The sequence below is a fragment of the Canis lupus genome, chromosome 19 (assembly GCF_048164855.1).
Source record: "Canis lupus baileyi chromosome 19, mCanLup2.hap1, whole genome shotgun sequence".
Classification (NCBI taxonomy): Eukaryota; Metazoa; Chordata; class Mammalia; order Carnivora; family Canidae; genus Canis; species Canis lupus.
The window spans coordinates 38,709,334-38,732,715 of NC_132856.1; the positions used below are offsets into that span (position 1 = coordinate 38,709,334).

The following is a 23,382-nucleotide window of genomic DNA, read 5'->3' on the forward strand; positions in this document are numbered from 1 at the left end:
TTTCCCCTCTAAGATTTTGTGTATTTATTTGAGAGAGTGAGCATGTAAGCTGGGGAAGGAAAGGGAGAGAGAATCTTAAGCAGAATCTGTGCACTGATCCCAGGGCTCTGAGAACATGACCTGAGCTGAAATCAAGGGTCAGCTGCTTAACTGACTGAGCCACCCAAGCACCCCTATAAAAACATAAATTGAACATCAGTAGTTTTGGGTTAATAAGAATCTGAGTAATCTCATTAAAATAATTTTTTATTTTGGGGCATCTAGGTGGTATAGTTGGTTAAGTGTTCAACTCTTGGTTTTGGCTCAGGTTGAGATCTTGGGTCATAAGATCGAGCCCCACCACAGGCTCTGTACTGAGCATGGAGCCTGCTTGGGATTTTCTGCCCCTCCCACTCATGCGCTTGCATTCTCTCTCTCTTTCTTTCACTCTCTCTCTCTCAAATAAATAAATCTTAAAAAAAATAATAAGTACTTGTGTTTATTTGGGGAAAGAGAAAAAAAGCTAGAATATGTGGGTAACTGATGTCAGCATAATATCTTTACCTGTCAGCCGTGCAAATGAGCATGTATTTTGAAAAAGATGCTCCTCCTTTTCATTTCCATTTATAATTTTAAAATAGTTTGGCCTTTTGGAAGTTCAAAAGACTATTTCATTATTCTGTTTTCTTGTTTGTTTCACTTTATTTTTTTTAAGGATCAAGTTGCTAATGAATGTGTTACAGAAAAACCAGACAGAACCCTCTCAGGTTTACAGCCGCACAGCTTTGGCTCTGAGCCCTCCCTTTCTCGACAACGACGACAGAAGAAAAGAGAACAGCCTAAGCACAGTGGGGAAGAGAGACAGGTCAGTAGAGATCTCTGTAGGGTAAGTCATTGTGCTGCTGCTGGGGAATAGACTTTATTTAGACTGATTAGTAGTTGCCAAAAAGGCGCATAAGAAATTCAGGGAACATATAGAGAGGGTTGGCAATGGCGAGATGCTAAATATTAGTTTTCAAATCTCAGTGAGTTGGAAACAGAGTAAAGATTTTATCTTCCTCAGCAAAAATGGACAGATCATCTTGAGAGTTAAGAGAAGAAGCTAACAAGAGTAAATCTCTGATCCCTTCTGTGTTATGGTGATGAATAGCTTCTCCCTTCTGCAAAAAATCATGTTGACACCTCATTTCTTGAATTGACTTTCACAAGTACCCTCTCTGTAAGCTTCTTAGATGGTAATTCACTTGTGGCAAAATTTCTTTGCAATACAGTGCAATGTTTTGAAGTTTTTGAGAGCAGATCATTAACAAATACAAAGGAGACTTACTGGTGGGGGAACTTTGGAGGTGGCTGTATATGAAATTGATAATTTTCCACCTCCCCCCTTTTATTTATTTAAATTCCAGGAGGCTCCTCCTCGACTTTTACCTTCTCTTCCCACCGCTGGAAAAAAGGATGTCACATTAACACAAAAAGATGCTGAAAACCAAAGTAGATTGGTCATTGGGTCTGCTGTGAGCTCCTTGAGGAGCAAGGAGGTGTCATCATCAAAGGTTTGTGGGAATGTATATTGGTTTTTTTTCCAACCTTATAAAACTTTCTGATTGTAAAAATCCTGCATATAATGTGAAGTTTTGTATTAAAACATCTTACCCTGCTTCCTAGCAAGCAACAGAGGGGACAAATTTGTGATTCTCAGCAGAAGCTTTTATTGAAATGGATGGACTCTATAGTTCCTGGGATGGTCACTTCTCCTACTTAATTAAGGAGAACAAGTAGATTCTAAATATAGGAAAATTCAAAATTTTCCATTTGTCTTTCCAAAAATGAGTACTTACCCAAAATGAGAGTTGTGATCATTCATAGATAGTAGTTTTAACCGTGATGTGGACTGATTTCAAACAGATACTCCTTTAAAGGCCTATGCAGAGCCTTTCCTATAGTCATGCATTGCAGTTGTTACAAAAATAGTGAGTAGTAGTGAAAGTAACTGACTCTCTTTAAAAGGACCGACCGTTATCAGCAAGAGAAAGGAGGCGACTAAAGCAGTCACAGGAAGAGATGTTTCCCTCAGGTAAAGTTTTCTCTTTCCTTTATCGATTGGAGGTTGTTGATACAGCTTATGGAGATAGCATTGGTTCTGATTGTGAGGTGTGAAGAATTTTCAGCATCAATGATCCATTTGGGAAACGGATTTGGAAGAATATTTTGAAATTTCTTAATAAAAAAAATTTCTTAATCAAACCTTTAAAAAAATCAGAATAGGCTGTTGGGTCTGGAACTTGTATTATCAGAGGAAGAGGGTATTAAAAAGAGAAGAGGGCTTTGAGTGGCATTAACTCCTGGGAGATTTTAGACAGGAAATCTAAACAGATTTAGTTTTAATCTGTTTCCATATTCAGATTTTGCTGGACATGGAGTGCTATCTTCTCAGTAACAGAGTGGTGAAGCTGGGAGAATGGTGCTATCCTGGGCTGAGGGCTGCCGTCATTCTTATTACTATAATCTGGAGACAGTACTAGCAGTTTCTATTTATTGAATGCTGATTGTGTTTCAGCATTATGGGAACCATTTTAAGAGCATTATTTCATCTCTTGTTTATGGTAACTGTCAAAAATAGGCAGTATTATCTGCATTTTACAGCTGAGGAAACTGAGGCTTGGAGGGGTTACCTACCTGCCCAGGGTCACCGAGCTGGTGGACCTAGAACTGAGGTGGCAGACACCAGAGTGATGATGAAGATGCTATCTTTGTTACTTCTAGGCTGGCACTTGCTGTAACACCCTCTTCTGTTGAGGCCAGCCCACCACAAATAACTGCTGGGGGTGGTCACTTTTTCAGGCCCTTCAGTGAGGAGATCTCTGAGTGCATCAGGCCCAGGGAATTCACAAGAAGAAGGCCAGCCCACCCCTGCCCCGTGGTCTTCTGACTGCAGTGTTGCTCAGGTACGTTACAGAGTCCTCTGGAAAATGGGAATGGGTCTACATCTGGCAAATCTAATACAGGAAACCTCATAAATGCCAACTCCATTGATTTCTGGAATGATACTGGCTTAAGTTATACCTTTCACTCTTGAGAAGGAAAAGAACTGGTGAATAATAATTAAAAAGATTATTTTGGTGGTATCTGAGTGGCTCAGTTGGTTAAGTATCTGCTTTCAGCTGAGGTCATGATCCCAGAGTCCTGGCATCAGACTCCCTGCTCAGCAGGGAGCCTGCTTCTACTTCTCCTTCCGCCCCTCCCCCCAACTTGTGCTCTCTCACACACTATCTCAAATAAATAAATAAAATCTTTAAAAAAAGATTATTTTTGATTCATTAAAGGAATGAGTTTTTCAGGTGCTCTTTTAAGCATAGTTACTGTCTTTTTTAGGTAGTGTTTAATACAGGACTTCCAAAGGGCTTCCAAAGGACTTCCAAAGCAACATTTTGCTTATTTTGCTTTGTACCCAATATGCCTGTCTACCTGGCCAAATTTTAGTCTCCCTTATCTCTGCTCAATTTCCTATTTGTGTCTGAGTTCCTTAGCTTCTCGCCTAGGGAGGATACAGGGGTAACATCTAGTGGCTAAATGAGTATTTGCAAGGTTTCCAGCTCATGTTCATTTTCTGTGTAATGATACCGGGGAATAGTTATGCACTTTTCTGTATTGCAGTTTCTGACATTATTTCTGGGAGCATATAATTATATTAAAAAATAGAGGGATCCCTGGGTGGCTCAGTGGTTTAGCGCCTGCCTTAGGCCCAAGACATGATCCTGGAGTCCCAGGATCGAGTCCCACATCCTGCTCCCTGCATGAGCCTGCTTCTCCCACTGCCTGTGTCTCTGCCTCTGTGTGTGTGTGTGTGTGTGTGTGTGTGTGTGTGTGTGTCTCATAAATAAATAAATAAATCCTTTAAAAAAAAAAAGAAAAAAAATAGAAACTTCCTGCTCTTTGGGGATCCCTGGGTGGCTCAGCGGTTTAGTGCCTGCCTTCGGCCCAGGGTGTGATCCTGGAGACCCGGGATTGAGTCCCACATCAGGCTCCCTGCATAGAGCCTGCTTCTCCCTCTGCCTGTGTCTCTGCCCCTCTCTCTCTCTCTCTCTCTGTGTCTCTCATGAATAAATAAATAAAATCTTTAAAAAAAAAAAAAAAAAGAACCTGCTCTTGAAAGTAAGGAAGATTTGTTGCTTTAACAGTATTTTATGAATCAGTTGTTTTGCTAATCAAGATGTTCCTCTTCATTTTCCAGAGTAATAAGGTTTGTGTGTAATTAAATCAAGTTATCCTTTAAAGTATTTTAGCAAGCAGTCTCAGATATAAGCAAACTGAGATTGCTTTTATTTAGGTGGCATTTTACCTAGCTTAAAATTCCTTAGATTACTAGCCCTCTGTTTAGGAGTTAGAGTACCAGAACTATTTGTCTACTCTCCTCTGGAAAGGAAATTTCTTCATAGTTGAGACTTTCCAGGGAGTTTTACAAGTTTTAATGTTCTTCGGGGTTCACTTGTGAACTTTATGGGTGAACTGGGACATCATTTGGGTAAAGTCACTTGAATTTTTAGATTCTTAGTTTCCTCTGTTAAATCAGATCTTGGTGCACATTGTAACTATACATTGTGTCTAAGAGTGTTGTATCTAATAGTGTTGTCATGTGGAATTTTGTTTTTCCACACATGAAAGGAAAGGAAACTCATCCGCTGTCTGTCTGAGGATGAATTAAGTTCTTCTACAAGTTCAACTGATAAATCAGATGGGGATTCCAAGGAACGGTAAGGTTCTGTCTCCTTTCATAAACAATTTCTTTTTGAATTAATCCTAAATGTACATTTGTAGTAGTATTCAGACCCGTAGTGCTGTTATAAATAACATTATAAATGGGTTTTGGTACATGATAGAGCTAAAAAACTATCTCTTCTAATGAACACATCTGATTTCATTCAGAATTCTTATAGAATGTCTTCTTAGATCTATGGTTTATAGTTTTCATCAGATTTGCAAAAATTTTGGCTGTTACTTCCTAATTTTTTTGGATCTCCCTTCTTGCCTTCGTGAGAATTTTAATTTCATATATATTAGATTGTTTAAAGTTGTCCCACAGCTCACTGATGTTGTTCCTGTTTTTTATACTTTTTTATGTTTCATTTTTCATAGATTCTACTACCATGTCTTTAGGTTCACTAATGTTTTCTTTAGCATCTAGTCTGCTAATCCTATCTCATGCATTTAACACTGTATTTTTAATTTCTAGGAGTTCCATTTAAGTCTTTTTATATCTTCCATGCTTCTCCTTTTTTTTTTTAATCAAGATTTTATTTATTTATTCATGACAGACACAGAGAGGCAGAGACATAGGCAGAGGGAGAAGCAAGCTTCCTGCGGGAAGGGACCTGGACCCTGGGATCACCACCTGAGCCAAAGGCAGACACTCAACCACTGAGCTACACAGGCATCCCTTCCATGCCTCTCCTTAATATGTTAATGTATTCTTCTAAACTTGGACATGTGGAGTATATTTATAATAACCACTTTAATGTCCTTATCTACAAATTCTATCACCTGTGTCACTTTTGGTCCTGTTTTTATTAACTGATTTGTTTCTCTTCATAAATGTTTGCTGTTTTCCTACTTCTTTGCATGTCTGGTATTTTTGATTGGATGCCAGACATGGCCAGTTTTATCACATTTGGGGCTGGTAATTTTTGTATTGCTTTAAGTATTCTTTGTACTTTGTACATGAATGTAATTTACTTAAAAATAGTTAGGCAGTTAGGGTGCCTGGGTGGCTCAATCAGTTAAGCATCTGTCTTCAGCTCAGGTCACGATCCCATGGTCCTGGGGTCAGGCCCTGCATCAAGCTCCAGGCTCAGCGGGAAGTCTACTTCTCCCTCTGCCACTCCCCCAGCTTGTGCTCTCTCTTTCACTTTCTCTCTCAAATAAATAAATAAAAATCTTTTTTAAAAAATGGGCAGAATATATACATAGAACCTGGGGCTTCTTCTTTCTTTTCTTTCTTTTCTAAGATTTCACTCACTTTCTAGTGGCTGTGGTTGTCTTGAACTCTGTCCTTTGATTTTGCAGGCTAGAAAGACCATGGGTTTTCTGCTGTACTTGAGCAGCCTATGGCTGGCCCTTAGGCTAAAACATGTTGGCTTCCCTCCAGAACCTGCCTACAGGTTTTGTATGTTCTCTGTTGTCTTCACATACTGGATTTTTGTGTTTTGTTGAGTTTATACTTATTATTTACAGAAGGGTCTGTTAGTAAGAACTTACTTAGCTATTTAGAAGCAGAACTTCCTAAATGTTGTTTTGCATCTGATTTTTTAATGAAAAATTGTCATAAAGCCAATGAAATCACAGGGGAATTTTTTTTTTCTTCCAGGAAATGTCATACAAATGAAATGAGTGACTTGGTGCAGTTGATGACTCAGACCCTAAAACTGGAATCTAAAGAGAGCTGTGAAGATCTCCTGGTTCCAGATCCAGTGTCAGAATTTAAGCTTCATCGGAAGTACCGGGATACGCTGATACTTCATGGAAAAGTTGTGGAAGAAGCTGAGGACCTTCATTTTAAACAACTACCTTCCGGTGATCAGTTTATTCTTTACAGCAAACTGGAGAGCATGCTTATTGGAGAAATGTGTCACACTAAGAAAAAAATTCTCCCAAAATTTTTTTGCTTTTTTATTATTTTGTTTGTATAGCTCCATAAAAGGCGTATCTTGTTTTATTCAACAGTTGTGTTCCTGAAAAATTACATGAAAACTGTTTTTTTTTTTAAATAAATATAAATGCACGTTTGGATTTTTTCATATGGCTTTTCTTGAAATAAGACAGTTGTGGATTTTAGGTTTAGGAGATGGTAAGGAGAAATGAAGTATAAGTTTATATATGTACCATATATATGGTATATATATGTATATATATTTGTCATTAAAAATACATGAAGGTATTAAATCCAACTCTTGTCAAAGTGAAAAGAATTTTAACATGACAAGATTTTTTTTTTTAAGATTTTATTTATTTATTCATGAGAGACACAGAGAGAGAGAAAGAGAGGCAGAGACACAGGCTGAGGGAGAAGCAGGCTCCATGCAGGGAGCCCGATGTGGGACTCGATCCTGGGACCCCAGGATCACGCCCTGGGCCAAAGGCAGGCGCTTAACTGCTGAGCCACCCAGGGATCCCCACATGACAAGATTTTTTTTAAAAAAAAAAACATGTTCTTCTTCCTGCAGTGGTGAAAGTATTTATTTTTCCCTGTCTTTGTTACTGCTTTTTAGCTGTCATGCCAGGTTCTGAAAAGATCAGAAGAATAGTTGAAGTCTTGAGAGCTGATGTAATCCAGGGCCTGGGAATTCAGCTTTTAGAACAAGTGTATGATCTTTTGGAAGAAGAGGATGAATTGCAGAGAGAGGTGAGTGTCCCATAGCTATGTCAGCTACATATGCTATAGAATTCTTTTTAACAGACTTTTGAAATATAATTTATATACTATACATTTCATCCGTTTAAAGTGTACCATTCAGTGGTTTTTAGGATGTTCACAGAGTTCCATTACCACAAGCAATGTTAGGACATTTAATACCCCCAGAAGAAACCATGTGTTCATCACTCTCCATTGTCCTCCAAGCCTTCTACCCCTAAGCAAACACTGATATTTCTGTGTCTATAGATTAGCCTGTTCTGGACATTTCATTAAAATGGAATCTATAAAACATGTGACCCATTTACATTGTGATTGGCTTCTCTCAGCATAATGTTTTCTTTTCTTTCTTTCTTTTTTTTTTTTAAGATTTTATTTATTTATTCATGAGAGACACAGAGAGAGAGGCAGAGACATAGGCAGAGGGAGAAGCAGGCTACCCATAGGGAGCCTGACGTGGTACTCGATCCCAGGACCCCGAGATCACGACCTGAGCCAAAGGCAGATGCACAACCACTGAGCAACCCAGGTGCCCTTAGTATAATGTTTTCAAGATTCAACCATGTTGTAGCATATCTCACATTCTTCGTTGTTTTATATGGTCAGATAATATTCCATTATGTGGCTATATCACATTTTGTTTATCTTTTCATCAGCTGATGGACACTTAGGTGGTTTCCACTGTTTAGCTATTATGAATAATGCTGCTGTGCATATTTGTTTTTGTGTGGATATATGTTTTCATTTTTGTTGGGTATGTACATAGGAGTGGATTACTAAATCATGTGGAAAGTCTATGTTTAACATTTTGAAGAACAGCCAGACTCTTTTGCAGAGCAGCTGTATCCTTTTCCATTCACATCAGTAACGTATGAGGATTTAATTTCTCTGCATTCTTATCAACACTTATTACTGTTATCATTTTGATTATAGCTGTCCTAGTGGATGGGAAGTGATACCTCATGGTTTTGATTTGCTTTTCCCTAATGGGTAATGATGTTGACATCTTTGCATGTGCCTATTGGCCATCTGTAGATGTTTTTTAGAGACACATCTATTCTGACCTTTTATATATCTTAAAATTGTTATCTTTTTATTGTTGAGTTGTAAGAGTTTTTTGTATATTTTAGATATAAGTCCTTTATCAGAAATGTGATTTACAGAAATTTTTCCCTATTCTGTGGTGGTATTTTCACTTCTTGATGGTGTTGTTTGTAGCACAAAAGGTTTTAATTTTGTTGAAGTCTAATTTATCTGATTTATTTTTTGTCATTCATAATGTTGGTGTCATATCTAATAAGGCTTTACCTAACCTAAGGTCTTGAAGATTTATTTCTGTCTTTTAAGGGTTTTATTATATAAGTTCTTACAAATAGGTCTATAATCCATTTGAGTTAATTTTTTGTATTGTATAAGGAAGAACCTCATCTTCATTCTTTTTCATGTGGATATCCATTTGTCCTAGCAGGCTATTCTTTTCCTAGTGAATTGTCTGGGCACCCTTGTTGAAAATCAGTTGTCCATAATATAAGGAATTATTTCTAGGCTCTCAATTATGTTCTCAATTATTGATTTATGTTTTTGTTTATGTCTGTACTACACTGTCTTCATTATTGTTGCATTGTAGTAAGTTTTAAAATGAGGAAGTGTTAGTCTTCCAACTTTACTCTTTTTTTTTTTTTTTCAAGACTCTTTTGGTCATTATTTTTGCATTTCCATGTGAATTTTAGGATCAGCTTACTAATTTTTGTAAAAATGCCAGCTGGGAGTTTGATTAGGATGCTGTAGAATCTTGCTCTAAATAAATTTAAGTTTGACACACCTGACTTTTCTGCTTAAAGTTACTGATATTATACTTAAATCTTTTTCCTTTTTAAGAGATTCATTTTATGTGCTATGTATTTGAAAGTGATCAGTAAGGCATACTTGTATTTATGTAGCACAAACAGTCCTATACCAATTAAAAAAATTGCCTTTTTAAATCTGATACAAAGATAATAATGTTGTAGAACATTTAGAACATAGAGACTAAAAATAAAAATCAGTGTATTCTCAGTGATTGTAGATTTTGTTGTCTATCATTTAATAAATAGCAATAGTAGTAGTAGTAATCTTTACTACTACTAGCACAGTTTTCTAAGCACTTTACATCTAAATCTCTAACAATCCATTGAAGTTGTTATGAGTGCCCCATTTTTACAGGTGAAGACTCTGACGCACAGAGAGATTAAATGAGTTGCCCAAAGTCACACTGCTAACAGTTGGGTATACAATTGGCCTTCAGTGCAGACAATCTGATTCCAGAGCCCATGTTCTCAACCACTGTCCTGTACTGCCTTTTATTCTCTTATACATATGTCTGTGGTTTACTGTGTATGTCCATAGCCATCACATCCGTATATGTATCATAGCCTTTTTTCTTAAAGCTCAAACAGGATTATACTGTACATGGTTGGTAGCATGTATTTTTTTCACATAATGGTACAACTGAGCTTAGAAGCACAGCCAGGTCCTTGTAGTAACAATCACTCTTGATTGTTCCTGTGCTTTTGAGGCCACTGCTCTTTTCCTACTCTCCCAGGGCTAGTTCTTGATTGGGATGACCTCTCTGATCTTGATTGGGTCATGCAGATTATTCTCCAGTGAGTCAGTTGCACTACATCACACCTTCATTATGAAAACTTTCAGAGTAGTAGAAATGCCTAAACAAACGTTTTTTGACTAGTTATACTTTAAAAATATATTTCTAGTTTTTTGGTGATAATAATACCAACAACAGCAAAGCCTTAAATTCATAGAAATACAGTTGCTTCTCCACCAATCTATTTTTATTTTTATTGTTTTTGATACATTATTTTATTCAAATACCAGTCTGAACACACATGGTCCAAGAACACTCCAATCAAATATAAATAGATGTTTAAGCTTGGTCTTTAAACACCATAACCAGGGATCCCTGGGTGGCGCAGCGGTTTAGCGCCTGCCTTTGGCCGAGGGCGCGATCCTGGAGACCCGGGATCGAATCCCATGTCGGGCTCCCGGTGCATGGAGCCTGCTTCTCCCTCTGCCTGTGTCTCTGCCTCTCTCTCTCTCTCACTGTGTGCCTATCATAAATAAAATTTAAAAAAAAATAAACACCATAACCAGCAATGTCACACTTGCCTATGATCTCACTGACATAAAACCACATCTATACCGCAGTGGCCACCAAACCATTCAGCAGAGCTTCCTTAACTGTTAGCTATTGGAAGCTAATAGTTTGAGCACTCTTGACCATTTTTTTCAAGCTCTGAATAGCGGTAGGGATCTCAACAGAGATTAGTTGGAAGAGCCAGCTCAACCTTGTCATACTGCTAGAATGTGGCCAGTCAAAGCTGAGTAAGTCACAGCAGCACTGGGGCCTTCTCCACGAAGTTATGGACAAATTGGGCCATGTTCCAGGATGGAAAGTCTGTCATCCTGAATGTCACTTCTCCAGAAATTTAATAATAAATGATATCTAAATGTTGTTTTAATTTTTTATTTTAAAATAATTTTAGGGACGCCTGGGTGGCTCAGTGTTTGAGTGTCTGCCTTCATTCAGCTCAGGGCATGATCCTGGGGTAGCGGGATCAAGTCCTGCATCAGGCTCCTCTCGAGGAGCCTGCTTTTCCCTCTGCCTGTATCTCTGCCTCTCTCTCTCTCTCTCTCTCTGTGGCTCTTGAGAATAAATAAATCTTAAAAAATAATAATAATAAAAATAATTATAGACTAACAGTTGCAAAAAAAAAAAAGATATAAAGAATTCCTGAATACTCCTCACATATGTTCCCTAATATTACTGTTTTACCACTTTTGTGTCATTACTCTCTTTCTCCTCTCCATATGTATATTTTTCTATTTGTGAGAATGTTTCCACCCCTAAATTCTTCAGTGTATTTCCTAAAAACAAGAATATGTCCTTACAGGGCGCTTGGGTGGCTCAGCTTGGTTGGGTGTCTGACTCCTGATTTTGGCTCAGGTCATGATCTCAAGGTTTTAGGCTCAAGCCCTATGTCAGGCTCTGCACTGAGTGCAGAGCCTGCTAGAGATTCTCTCTCTCCCTCTCTCTGAAAAGAAAAAAGAATATGGGAGAACCCGGGTGGCTCAGCGGTTTAGCACTGCCTTTAGCCCAGGGCCTGATCCCGAAGACCTGGGATCAAGTCCCACATCAGGCTCCCTGCATGGAGCCTGCTTCTCCCTCTGCCTGTGTCTCTGCCTGTCTCTCTCTGTGCCTCTCATGAATAGATAGATAGATAGATAGATAGATAGATAGATAGATAGATAAATAGATAGATAAAAGAATATGTCCTTATATAACCACAGCTCTGTGATTAAATTTAGAAAATTAACATTGATATAATACCATTACCTAATCTACAGTCCTTAATTAAATTTCACTAATTGTCACACTGATATGCTTTATAACAAGAGAAAAAAATCTTTCTGGTCTCACATTCAGTAGATTCAACTCAATCATAATTGAATTAAAGATTACTTTTTAAAAGAGCTTTATTAAGATATAATTCACTTACTATGCAATTCACCCATTTAAAGTGTATACTTCAGTGGTTTTTAATATATTCACAAATATATATTTGCTATTACCACAGTCCATTTTATTTTATTATTTTTTTTAAAGATTTTATTTATTTATTCATGAGAAACACAGAGGCACAGGCAGAGGGAGAAGCAGGCTCCATGCAGGGAGCCCGACATGGGACTCGATCCCAGGACTCCAGGATCACGCCCCGGGCTGAAGGCAGGCACTAAACTGCTGAGCCACCTGGGGATCCCTCATTTTTCTTTTGATGGTCCAAAATCCTCACCTTTATTTTTTGGCTGGCCTTGAAGGGAGGGAGGTGGTCAAGGTGAATCCTAATGGTCTGGAGGTGGCTCCAGGTCCTCCCTGTGGGTGCTGTGGTGCTTGGGCCAGCTTCTCCTTTACATTCCCCCACCTTTGGGTGCAGTGGGTTTGGGCAGGGCCCTGCCCCCTGAATTTCTCCAGCTCCACCTTCAGCCCATAGTTTACCATCCAGAAGCCTCCAACCTTGGGTGGCGAGTGCAGCCACTGCTCCACCTCCTCTTTTTACTTCCTTGACAGTGTTCTTCAAAGCACAAAACTTTCCAATTTTGCTGAAGTCCAATTTACTTTCTTCGCTGCTTGTGTTTTTGGTGTCATCAAAGAATCTCTTCCCAAATCCAAGATTATAGAGGTTTACCTTTCGGTTTTCCTCTAAAAGATGAATAGTTTTACCCTGTACATTTAGGTTTTTGATATATTTTGAGTTAATTTTTATATATGGTATGGAGTAAAGGTCCATCTTCATTCCTATGTATGTAGCTATCCTGTTGTCTGACCACCATTTGTTGGAAAGACTGTTTTGTCACCTTGTCAAAAAAACGTTGACCATATACACATGGGTTTATTTTTAAACTCTGAATACTGTTTCTTTAATCTGTATTTATCCTTATGCTAGTACCATACTGTCATTAACTGTTGCTTTATCATAAGTTTTGAAATCAAGCTAGATGAGTCCTCCAACTTGGTTATTTTTTTAAAAATATTTTAGCTATTCTGGGTCCCTTACAAAGAATTTAGAATCTGCTTGTCAATTTCTAAAGAGAAGCTAGCTAGAATTCTTATAGGGGTTGCATTAATCTGCAGATTAATTTGTGGAATATTTCTATCTTAATAAAATTAAGACTTCTGATTCATGAACATGAGGTGATTTTCCATTTATTTAGATCTTCAATTCTTTAAACAATATTTTAATTTTCAGAGTGTAAGTTTTGTACCTCTCTTGTCAAATTTATTCCTGAGTATTTATTCTTTTTGATGCTTTTGGAATTTTTTTATATTCATTTGGGATTGTTCACTGCAAATGCATGGAATTAAATTTGATTTTGAAAATCTTGACCTTGTGTCCTGCAGCCTTTCTGAACTTGTTTATTGGGTTTAATTTTATTTTTGGTTATTTATTTATTTTTGGTAGTGGTGGACTCCTTGGAATTTTCTCTATATAATATCATACCATATAAGAATAGAGTTAGTTTTACTTTCTAGTCTGGATGCCTTTTACTTCTTTTCTTGCCTTTTGACCTGGTTAGAACCTCCAGTACAGTATTGAATGGAAGTAATGCAAGTGGACATCTTTGACTTGGTTCTGATCTAGGAGGGAAGGAATCCTGTCTTTTACCATTGGTTGACTGTGGGTTTTTATAGATGCCCTTTATCAGGTTGTGGAAGGTTCCTTCTTTTCTTGGTTTGTTGGGTGTTTTTTTTTTTTTTTTTTTTTTTAATTGTAAAAAGGTTTTGGGTTTGTTGCATGCTTTACGTTGTGATGATTATATAGTTTTTGTATTTAATTCTATTGACAGGGTGTGTTACATTAATTTGGGGGTGTTAAACCATCCTTGCATTCCTGTGATAAACCCACTTGGTCATAGTATATACTATATTACTTATATGTTTTTGGAATCATGTTTTTTGTATTTTGTTGAAGATTCTTTTGTCTATTATTATACAATATTGGTCTTTAGTTTTCTGTGGTGTCTTTGGTTGTATTAGGGTAATGATGGCTTCATAGAATGAGTTGAGGAGTGTCCCCTAATTTTCTGTTTTTGGGAAGAGTTAGTAAATAATTGGTATTAATTCTTTAAATGTTTGATAGAATTCTCCAGTGAAGGCATCTGGCCCTGGGCCTCTCTTTGTGGGTAGTTTCTTTTTTCTTTTCTTTTTTTTTTTTTTTTTTAAGATTTATTTATTTATTTATGATGGACAGAGAGAGGCAGAGAAACAGGAGGAGGGAGAAGCAGGCTCCATGCCGGGAGCCTGACGTGGGACTCGATCCCGGGACTCCAGGATCGCGCCTGGGCCAAAGGCAGACGCTAAACCGCTGAGCCACCCAGGGATCCCCTGTGGGTAGTTTCTTGATAATGAATTTAGTGTCTTGTTACACTCAGATTGTCTATTCTTCTGTTTCTAATTTTGTCTTACTAGGAATTTATCCATTTCATCTAAGTTAACTGATGAGCATGTAATTATTAATAACAATCCTTTTTAATCTTTTTTACTTCTATAAGGTTGGTTATTTAGGAGTGTGTTGTTTAATTTCCATATATTTGGGATGCTTGGGTGACTCAGTGGTTGAGTGTCTGCCTTTGGCTCAGGGTGTGATCCTGGGGTCCCAGGATCGAGTACTGCATCAGGCTCCCCATGGAGAGCCTGCTTCTCTCTCTGCCTGTGTCTCTGCCTCTTTCTCTGTGTCTCGAATGAATGAATGAATAATAAATAAATAAAATCTTTTAAAAAATGTCCATATATTTTTAAGTTTCTCCAATTTCTTTTTGTTATTTCCTTTTTTTTTTTTTTTTTTTTTAAGATTTTATTTATTCATGAGAGATGCAGAGAGAGGCAGAGACATAGGCAGAGGCAGAAGCAGGCCCCCTGCAGGAAGCCCAGTGTGGAACTTGATCCCAGGACTCTGGGATCATGACTTGAGCAGAAGGCAGACGCTCAACCACTGAACCATCCAGGCGTCCTTGTTATTTATTTCTAATTGAATTTTATTTGTGGTTGGAGAACATACTTTTTATTATTTTTATCTTTTTTAAATTTATTGAGCTTTGTTTTATGGCCTAGCATATGGTCTAACCTGGAGAATGTTCTATGTATGCTTGAGAATATTTATATTTAGCTGTTGTTGTGGGGAGTATTTCTTAGATGTCTGTTAGTTCTAGTGTGTTTATGGTATTGCCCAAATTGCTTATTTTCTTGTTGATCTTCTGCCTGGTTGTTTTGCCCATAACTGAAAGTGGAGTATTATGTCAAAGTGAGGCTCGATGGGATCATGACCTGAGCCGAAGGCTGACATTTAACTGACTGAGCCACCTGGTGCCCCTGATCTTCTTTTCTTTTTTCTTTTCTCTTTTCTTTTCTTTTCTTTTCTTTTCTTTTCTTTTCTTTTCTTTTCTTTTCTTTTCTTTTCTTTTCTTTTTTCTTTTCTTTCTTTTCTTTTTTTTCTTTTCTTTTCTTTTCTTTTTTTTCTTTTCAACAGCTTTTTTTTAAAAAAAGATTTTATTTATTTATTCACGAGAGACAGAGAGAGAGAGAGAGAGGCAGAGACACAGGTAGAGGGAGAAGAAGGCTCCATGCAGGGAGCCTGACCTGGGACTCAATCCCGGGTCTCCAGGATCGCACCTTGGACTGAAGGTGGCGCTAAACCACTGAGCCACCCAGGCTGCCCCAGAAAATATATTGTTACAAGTCTGAGTACTGATCTCCCCCAAGGGGGGCGTTGCTATTGTTATTTGCTTCTTTAGTGATTGGCTGGATTTTTTAGTGAAGTCTATTTTATCCCTTTTTCCTGTCCCCACAATGTAAGTCTGTTGCCTCTTAGCTGGTGAGGCCTTGGTTGTGTCCATGGCGACCTTGGAATGACAGTGGGGTTTGGCAGAGCTCTTTTGACTCTCCCTTGCCCTTACTTCACCCAGTTGTAAAGGTTTTTTAGTTACCAGTTGATGGTTCTCTTGTTTTCAACAATGTCTTGGGGCATACATTGCTCCACAGACTGACCCATTTAAAATTTGGACTCCTTTGAAGGATGGTTCCCACTGTCAGTGTTTGAAATCTGTTTTGACCCATGTGGGGGGGTCAAAAACAGCTTCTTAGTTGTCTCCATCAAAGTAGGTGGCCTACAGGTTAGCCTGTATATACCTAGTGAGTCTATTACTCTCCTCCTAGTTATCATTCACCACTATTTCCAGCTTTTGAGAGCACTTGTAGGCTTAAATTTCTCCGCTCTGTACTAAACGAGGTCAGTTCATTAGGGAAAAGATTTGGTGCTGTTTTGTGTCTTTCTTCTCACCCCAGGGAAAATCTCTGAGCACAGATGGGAGTGAAGCATACTTGTGTGAGTGATACCCCCTCCTTTAGAAGCTCAGTGCGGATGAGGGGTGTCTCATCTTGGCATGCTTCATCTGGCATAGAGGCTTCACTTTATGGTCTAGGGAAAAGGTGACTGGGACCCCAGTATTTTCACTGGCCTCGCTCCCAAGCTACAGCCTTCATTCTAAAAGTCCAACCTAATATAAAAAAGAAGGTCCCACCTCTTGGCTGCACTCTCTCAAAACTTATCCTTAACAATAATGTTGGGGGCAGGATAAGATATGCTGGTGTCCTGCTCCTCCCAGGAAGATTGCCTTTAGACTAGGAGTGGTAGAAATGTGGAAAGGGAGCCCAGTGTTGTTGGCTACAGTCTGATGTAGAGTTTTTGTCTCCCTGAGCTGGGACTGGAGAGGGAGGCAGTTGGTCTTGGTTCAAATACCACCCACTTTCACTGTTCTAAGTAGATTTCAGTGGATTTTCTTGGAGGAAAAAAGTGTCTTTATTTGCTATTGAATGCTCTCAGAACCACTTCAGAGACTTTAAATGGTTGTTTTTAAAAATAATTTTCACCTGGGGGGTGCCTGGGTTGTTCAGTCAGGTGGGTGTCCAACTCTTGATTTCAGCTTAGGCCATGATCTCAGGGTTGTGAGATCCAGCCCTGCATTGGGCTCCACACTCAGTGAGGAGTCTGCTTGAGATTCTCTTTCTCTCCCCAACCGCGCTTGCATGATCTCTCTCTCTCTCTCAAAAAAATTAATAAGAATTTTCACCAGTTTCACTGAGGAGGGGTCCTCAGAGCTCCTCAAGTTATGTTAGATGTGGAACCAATTGGGATTACATTTTATGTTTGTTAATGTCTTATTTAATCTGGAGTAGGACATTTTTGAAGACTATAGCCATATGTTTTATAAAATGATCCTTGGTTTGGATTTGTTTGATGTTTGTTCATGAACAGATTCAGATTATGCATTTTCAGCATACCGCAAAAGTGATATTATGTCCCCTCTTTGCACTGAATCAGGAGGTGTATCACATCTGTTTAACACATAATTAGGTGTTATTTTAATTCCAGGCATATATTGAGTGCCACATAGTGTAATTTTTGGTTATTAGACTGAAATTTCTGTTTTTTGTATTAATTTTTGTGAATGCCTTTCCTGAATTATCTATGGGATTGATTTTGTTGTTTTATCTTCTAATATTCTAATATTGTTGTGTTTTACTAAGAGCTCTTTGTATTAATGATACTCTTTGGCATGTATGTTGCAAATTTTCCCCAGTATAGTGTTTGTTTTTAATTTCATATGACTTTAGTTTTTGATATCTTGAAGCTTAAAATTCAAAAAAATGATAGTATTTTCTGATATGGTTTCCACTTCTGGTGTCATGCTTAGAAAAGCCCATCTTCTTTTTTTTGTGAAAAGCTCTTCTAAGATTACAAAGATTTTTTTTCTACTATATACTGATTTTCTTTTTATTTCCCAAATAGGTACGTTTGCAGGAGCACATGGGTGAAAAATATACAACTTACAGTGTGAAAGCTCGCCAGTTGAAATTTTTTGAAGAAAATGTGAATTTTTGAGAATTAAATCTGCCAGAACTAAAGACCTATTTTCAGAGGTTTTTAGCTTAAACAGAAACAAATCCATAATAATGGTTAGAGGCCATTCACCATCCTTATAGCTTTTTTTTTTTTAAACTGGGAAAAAAATGGGATGGACCAGAATAATATGAAGCAATGTCACAAAAGAATGAAAAAAACCTTTGGCAATTTTACTTTCTTGATGAGGGAAATCTGTTAGAAGATGTCTGTTTGGTTACTGTTTACTGAGCCTTAAACCCCCTCTTTGTATTTAGAACTTTATTTTTTTAAGATACTATTTAGCTTGATTACAGGGCCATAAAATATGAGATTGGAAGTTTTATATTGTACTGTAGTGATAATGCATAGGAGAAATGAATGTCTTATAGTGATACTAGTTGTCATTGTTAATAACCTTAGGTAGTAGTTGATAAATTATTTTTTTAAAAAGTCAATTCATCATTCTGGGAGTAGATCTGAATATGAAATTATATCTACTGCTTGAGTAACTGAATTCCTTTTTTACATATTGATGGATGTTTAACATTTTATTTTCATTTCATATGAACCTCACGGTATATAAGAATTGAAACTAAGAAATATTTTGGCTTTGGCAAATCAGTGTTTTTGTATACTGTTTTTTTTTTAGGGTAATATTTTCATTGGTGAAAACATTTCTTCAACACTAATTCCCTTTCAAATTAAGCAATTTGTAAATGAAGTCCAGCTCCTTTTAGTTGTGTTGGACATTTATCTCCTGAAGTTTTGTCTTCTTGTACATCAAATTATTGGTTGTCTTTAAATGTATGACTATTTATCACATATTTTATTAGCTGTTTAATAAAGGGGAATTCCTATGTGGGAAATAAATTGTTTTTATAAAATAAGTCTTAATTAGTGAATTTTCAGTTCTGTATTCAAAGGACTTTAAAAATGAATATTGCTTCACAAATGTTTTCGTTTTTTATAATTAAAAATGTTACCTTACTTTCTTTGAAAATTACATACTCATAAAATACTGTAATGAAATGTTCCCTTTCTACTCACTTAACAGACGTTTAGTTTTTCCTGTGTGCCAGGTGCTATGTCAGGAGCTGGGGATATAGTGGTGAGTAAAACAATACTCCTGCTTACAGTGCTCATAGTCTGGTTTCTGAGACCTCTTAGTTTTACTTTGAAGGGTTTGTTAGAACTCAATAGTAAAACCACACAGTCCCAGTCCCATTTGGGGGCAAACTGTGGGTCTTCTTGAACTATTCACCATTTCTTACATGTTTTACAAATCTATCTTTCTGGAGAGGTCAGTTTTACTCAAGTTTTCTCACTTATTGCTATAATGTATATATTGTTTTCTTAGAATTTAAAAATTCTCCCCCATGTTATTATTCCCATTCTGTATATTTTTATTTTCTTTTAAACATTGTTTTCATCCCAATATCTTTTGGTTATTCTGTAGTTTTCCTTGAGTGCTAATCATTTTTCATCTTTCTTATATTATTATAAAACACTTTTAACAGTATGAATTTTCTTCTCAATATACTCTTGGCCACATTTCAGACTTTGATATTATTTTGATATTCTTAAAGTCAGTAATTCTAGTTTTGATTTTCTCTTTAAGAAGTGTTCCTTAATTTCCATATGCAAGGTTCCTTGGCTATCCAAAAGTAGAGCATTCCTGTGAAACCCTTGGGAAGCTGAAATGGTGAAAAGCGGAGTATCCCTCTTTCTGAAAGTTCGTGATACACCACTTCACCTTTATGAAAGACATACAGTAGAACCTGTTTCTGCTGAAAGAAATCTGAAGAGGATTTTCACTTTTATCAAAAAACGCCATTACTATAGTAACGTAAGCCTTTTCTAAAAGTGAAGTGGCATGCAACGAGCTTGTGGAAAGCAAAGGATGCCTGAATTTCGCAAACCGGGAAAATTTTATCTCCTGTTCCAACTACATTGCAGTGTTGCTACTGAATATGACCTGCCTTTTGTTTCTTGGAATTGTTCTTCCCTGTGGCTCAGTAGATGACCCATAATTGGAGTGGCCCTATGGGCATTTAATAAAGGTGAATTGTTATGCACAGAATCACTTGCCTTTATGTATTATTCAAACTTATATTAAGACCTGACCAGTAGAGTATTGTGGTGAAGGAAATGTTCTGTATGTGCATTGTGATGAAGTAGCTACTGGTCATATATGGCTTTTGAGCTCTTGAAATGTGGCTAGCTTGAGGAACTCAGTTTTAAATAGACACAAATGACTAATGGCACCATATTGGACAGTGCAGCTCTGAATCATTCATTAATATCTATTGATCACCTACAATGTGTCACCAACTCCTAGGTACTATGCAAACAGTAATGAGCATAAGATTCCTGTTCCCATGGAGGGGATGAAGAAATACATAATGTGGGAAATATTAGTGCAAATAGAATAAAGAGGCATACCATTGTATTTTGATAGCGCAGGAGATGCTTCTTTATAGTCACATCTCAGTAGAGACCTGAATGAAAGAATAAGGGGCACCTGGGTAGCTCAGTTGGTTAAGTGTTTGCTTGCAGTTCAGGTCATGATCCCAGGGTCCTGGGAGCAAGCCCTGCATTGGGCTCCCTGCTCAGTGGAGAGCCTGCTAGCCTGCTTCTCCCTCTCCCTGTGCTTATGCTATCTCTGTCAAATAAATAAAATCTTAAAAAAGAGAACTTACTAAAATAGAAAAAATAAGTCATGTATATCTGAGGGAAGCATAGAGAACAAGTCCAAGTCTTCCTTTTGATCACCTGTCCACTTGATCTACCACAGTCTGAAAGGTGGTAGTGTTGGTCTCCTACCAAGAGTGTAGCTTTGCCAAACTCTTATGTACATAACATTCTTTATACATTTCATGTCCTATTTAATACATAATGATTCTTAACAGTGACATCTTGGCAGCTATGAAATACCTTTTCCCATTTAATGCTTTCTGATATTAAGTATCTGACTTTCTCACAATTATCCCTTTCTGCTTGATCTACCTAATATATCATTGTTCCTGTTTTTAACTTTTGGATATCATCTTGAAAAAAAATAGGTAACTTAACCCTATTTGGGAGCTCCTAATTTTTTAATCATATTACTCTTACTGATATGCTTGGTCTTATTTCTGCTGACTTAAGTTTTACCTTTTTTTTTTTTTAAACTTTCCTGACTTTTGTTGTATTAAATAAGTCTTTGCTTTCATTTTTTTAAACTTATATCTTATTAATAAGTCCTATTTTTCTGGTTCTGAGAAATAGAGTATCACTTCTAGTAACCCTCTCCCGTCCCACACACAAAAACCTTTAGAACATTTTTCTCCTCAGCCCTCTGGCAGATTTAAAAGGAACAGGTTTCCACTTTGGTCCACCTCAAGTAAAGCATGGATTGAATTTTTTCTGCTTAACGACCTTATTTTAGGGTGCCAAAATACTACTTTCCCACGAATTTACATTAGTAAATTTTTTTTATAGGTGCTTACTGTTGTCAAGAAAGACATGTATTAGGAACTTACAGCTACAGAAAATAGAAATGATGCTTTCAAAACCACAAACTTCTAACTTTGGCTTTTACTAGTAGGTTCGCTTGCAGAACAATGAACAAAAGACTCTTTAGACATAGACTTGCATTGAGTTTTAATTGAAAACATTAAAACAACTTAACCACTCGTAATGAATTATAAAACTTTGACAGTTAAATTGTACTATCATTTATGAGGCATTTGTCACTTTTTGTAGACCTGAAAGAAGCTTTGCATACTTGTGTTTTCTGTTCTCATTTCAGACGAAGATTATGAAGAGATGGTCTAAAGTATTTATAAATCAAAAACCAGCTGAGTTAGAAGTGAACTATAAAGAGAACAAAATCTACACACAGCTGTGCTGAAAGAGCAGCGATGGGTTTAAGCTCATGTTTTGGATAAGAAAACAATTGAGCTCATCTCACACAAAACGGAAGCAGGTGCAATAGTAAAGCTAAATCATGGAAACCCTAATTAGTTATTTTTAGCATGCCTCTTAATTTTTCTTTCTCCCGGTTTCTTGTCTTCTGAACCTGAGTCTTGGACAGGTAACCACTTGAGGGGATGCCGGCGATAAATGGGCCATGGAGGAAGTGTCAACTGAACCAGAACAGAGAAAATCCATCAATATTAAACATTAAAAGTCTGAAAGATCATTACAGATAATGCCTGGTTCCCAAATACCTCCTATGCTAACAGCATAGTAAAAACAGCAGCAAAACTGACATTCCAGTTATACCTCTGCCCAAACAAGATAAATTAAAAAACTGGGAACAAGCCTCACCATTGACACATAAGGCTTTAAGAGCTAAACGGTGAGGAGGGAGCACTGTGAAGACCAGAGGAAATTACCACTAGCTCTGACCTTAAGATTACTGCTTGGAGCAGCTGCCAAAAGAAATGTCCTTTTATGCTGTGTCCTTTTATGCAGCTTACTTTATGTGACACTTACTTGGCATTCTACTTTTCCAAGGACTGATGACAAAAGTCGGTGCTGGTTCTTACTGCTAGGTCCAACCAAACCAACCAATTCAGAGTGAACTTGTCACTAACATTCAAATACCCACAAACTTCTTACCAAACACGAAAAAGCAAATCCGGCCATAACTATATAGACAGTCCACCCAAACTGTTCGGCCACGTACCCGTAGATAAATCCAACTATCTGTAAACAAACGAAGTGTGTTAAATACAGTCAAGCTGGCTGGGGGCGGGGGAGAAGAAGGAATACTGTGCAAAACCGATACTTACTGCGGAAAAAAGAATAATTCCCTGAAACATCTGTTCAGCTAGCTTCTGGCCCTTGTAATCCTAGAGGTGAAGAAGAGCAAAGCAGGAATTGGTTCCACCGCCGCAGACGGTTTCCGCCCTGGCCTCGCCGCGCGGGCACCGGGCCACCCCAACAGCAGGGGCCTCCCCAGGGACCGGGCAAGAGGCGAGGTTCTGGGTGTGCGGGGCGAACAAGCCTCCCAGGGGAGCAGGGCAGGGGCACCCCCGGAGAAGAGAGGTGGGGACGCGAGCGGCGCAACTCGGCGACGCAGGAAGGCGGCCCGTCCGCCAGGCACCGCGCCGACCCTCACCATCTGCGTGGGGAGCGAGCTCAGATGCTCCAGCATGGCTGGCTGAGAAGGCCGGCGGCCGGCGGAGGGCAGCCGCGACTCTCGGGCCGTGGCCCCGGGGCTCTGGGGCGAGGCGCAGCACGGCGGGCCCGCGGAGCCGGGGAGCGCGATGGCCGCGGCCCCGGAAGCGGATGTTGCCCGCGGCCCCCCGCGGCCCGAGGCCCCGCCCCGCGCCGCCGCCGCTACGCGCCCCCCGCTGCGGCAACAGGCTGGCGCCCGGCGCCCGGCCCGCGGGGGAGGCGGCGGCGGCCGCGAGCAGGCATCGCGCGCCCGGGAAGGGCTCGCCGTCCGCGCTGCCGGCTGCCGGGAGCCGAGGCCCCGGCCCTGCTAGACGCCCTCCGCGGCGCCGCTGCGGCCCACCG

General features: G+C 38.6%; 2 protein-coding genes and 1 pseudogene across 17 annotated transcripts in view; 1 reads left to right on the forward strand and 2 right to left on the reverse strand.

The window, feature by feature from the left end:
* The window catches only part of NEK4 (NIMA related kinase 4), a 34,921-nt gene extending 12,920 nt beyond the window's left edge, over positions 1-22,001 (forward strand). For 4 of the 16 annotated variants that reach the window (XM_072785968.1, XM_072785977.1, XM_072785978.1 and 1 more), the window contains 9 exons: positions 695-844; positions 1,386-1,532; positions 1,987-2,053; positions 2,821-2,924; positions 4,642-4,730; positions 6,341-6,546; positions 7,242-7,375; positions 18,929-18,982; positions 21,665-22,001. In XM_072785968.1, the coding sequence (XP_072642069.1) occupies positions 695-844; positions 1,386-1,532; positions 1,987-2,053; positions 2,821-2,924; positions 4,642-4,730; positions 6,341-6,546; positions 7,242-7,375; positions 18,929-18,982; positions 21,665-21,766 (1,053 nt within the window). In that variant the 3' untranslated portion in view covers positions 21,767-22,001. Of the gene's footprint in view, positions 1-694; positions 845-1,385; positions 1,533-1,986; positions 2,054-2,820; positions 2,925-4,641; positions 4,731-5,291; positions 5,924-6,340; positions 6,547-7,241; positions 7,376-7,753; positions 9,206-17,781; positions 18,762-18,928; positions 18,983-19,492 lie in introns of those variants that run through there. The other 12 variants (XM_072785971.1, XM_072785981.1, XR_012011960.1 and 9 more) reach the window with 11 other exon arrangements.
* LOC140611202 (ATP synthase subunit g, mitochondrial pseudogene) lies at positions 9,631-10,818 on the reverse strand (annotated as a pseudogene).
* Positions 21,500-23,148, reverse strand: SPCS1 (signal peptidase complex subunit 1). Its single transcript, XM_072785988.1, has 4 exons — positions 22,982-23,148; positions 22,653-22,712; positions 22,480-22,566; positions 21,500-22,001 (listed from the first exon to the last, which is right to left on the reverse strand). Exons 1-4 carry the CDS (start codon positions 23,015-23,017, stop codon positions 21,876-21,878), a joined length of 309 nt encoding a protein of 102 aa, XP_072642089.1. The 5' UTR covers positions 23,018-23,148; the 3' UTR covers positions 21,500-21,875.
* Between the last annotated feature and the right edge of the window lie 234 nt (positions 23,149-23,382).

What these genes read in the sequence shown, in the direction of transcription:
- SPCS1 (XM_072785988.1), bottom strand. Translation starts at nt 23,017, where the DNA reads ATGCTGGAGCATCTGAGCTCGCTCCCCACGCAGATG. An exon ending in GCTCGCTCCCCACGCAGATG is followed by an intron (nt 22,713 to 22,981) that starts GTGAGGGTCGGC and finishes CTTCACCTCTAG; the next exon opens with GATTACAAGGGCCAGAAGCT. An exon ending in GAATTATTCTTTTTTCCGCA is followed by an intron (nt 22,567 to 22,652) that starts GTAAGTATCGGT and finishes GTTTGTTTACAG; the next exon opens with ATAGTTGGATTTATCTACGG.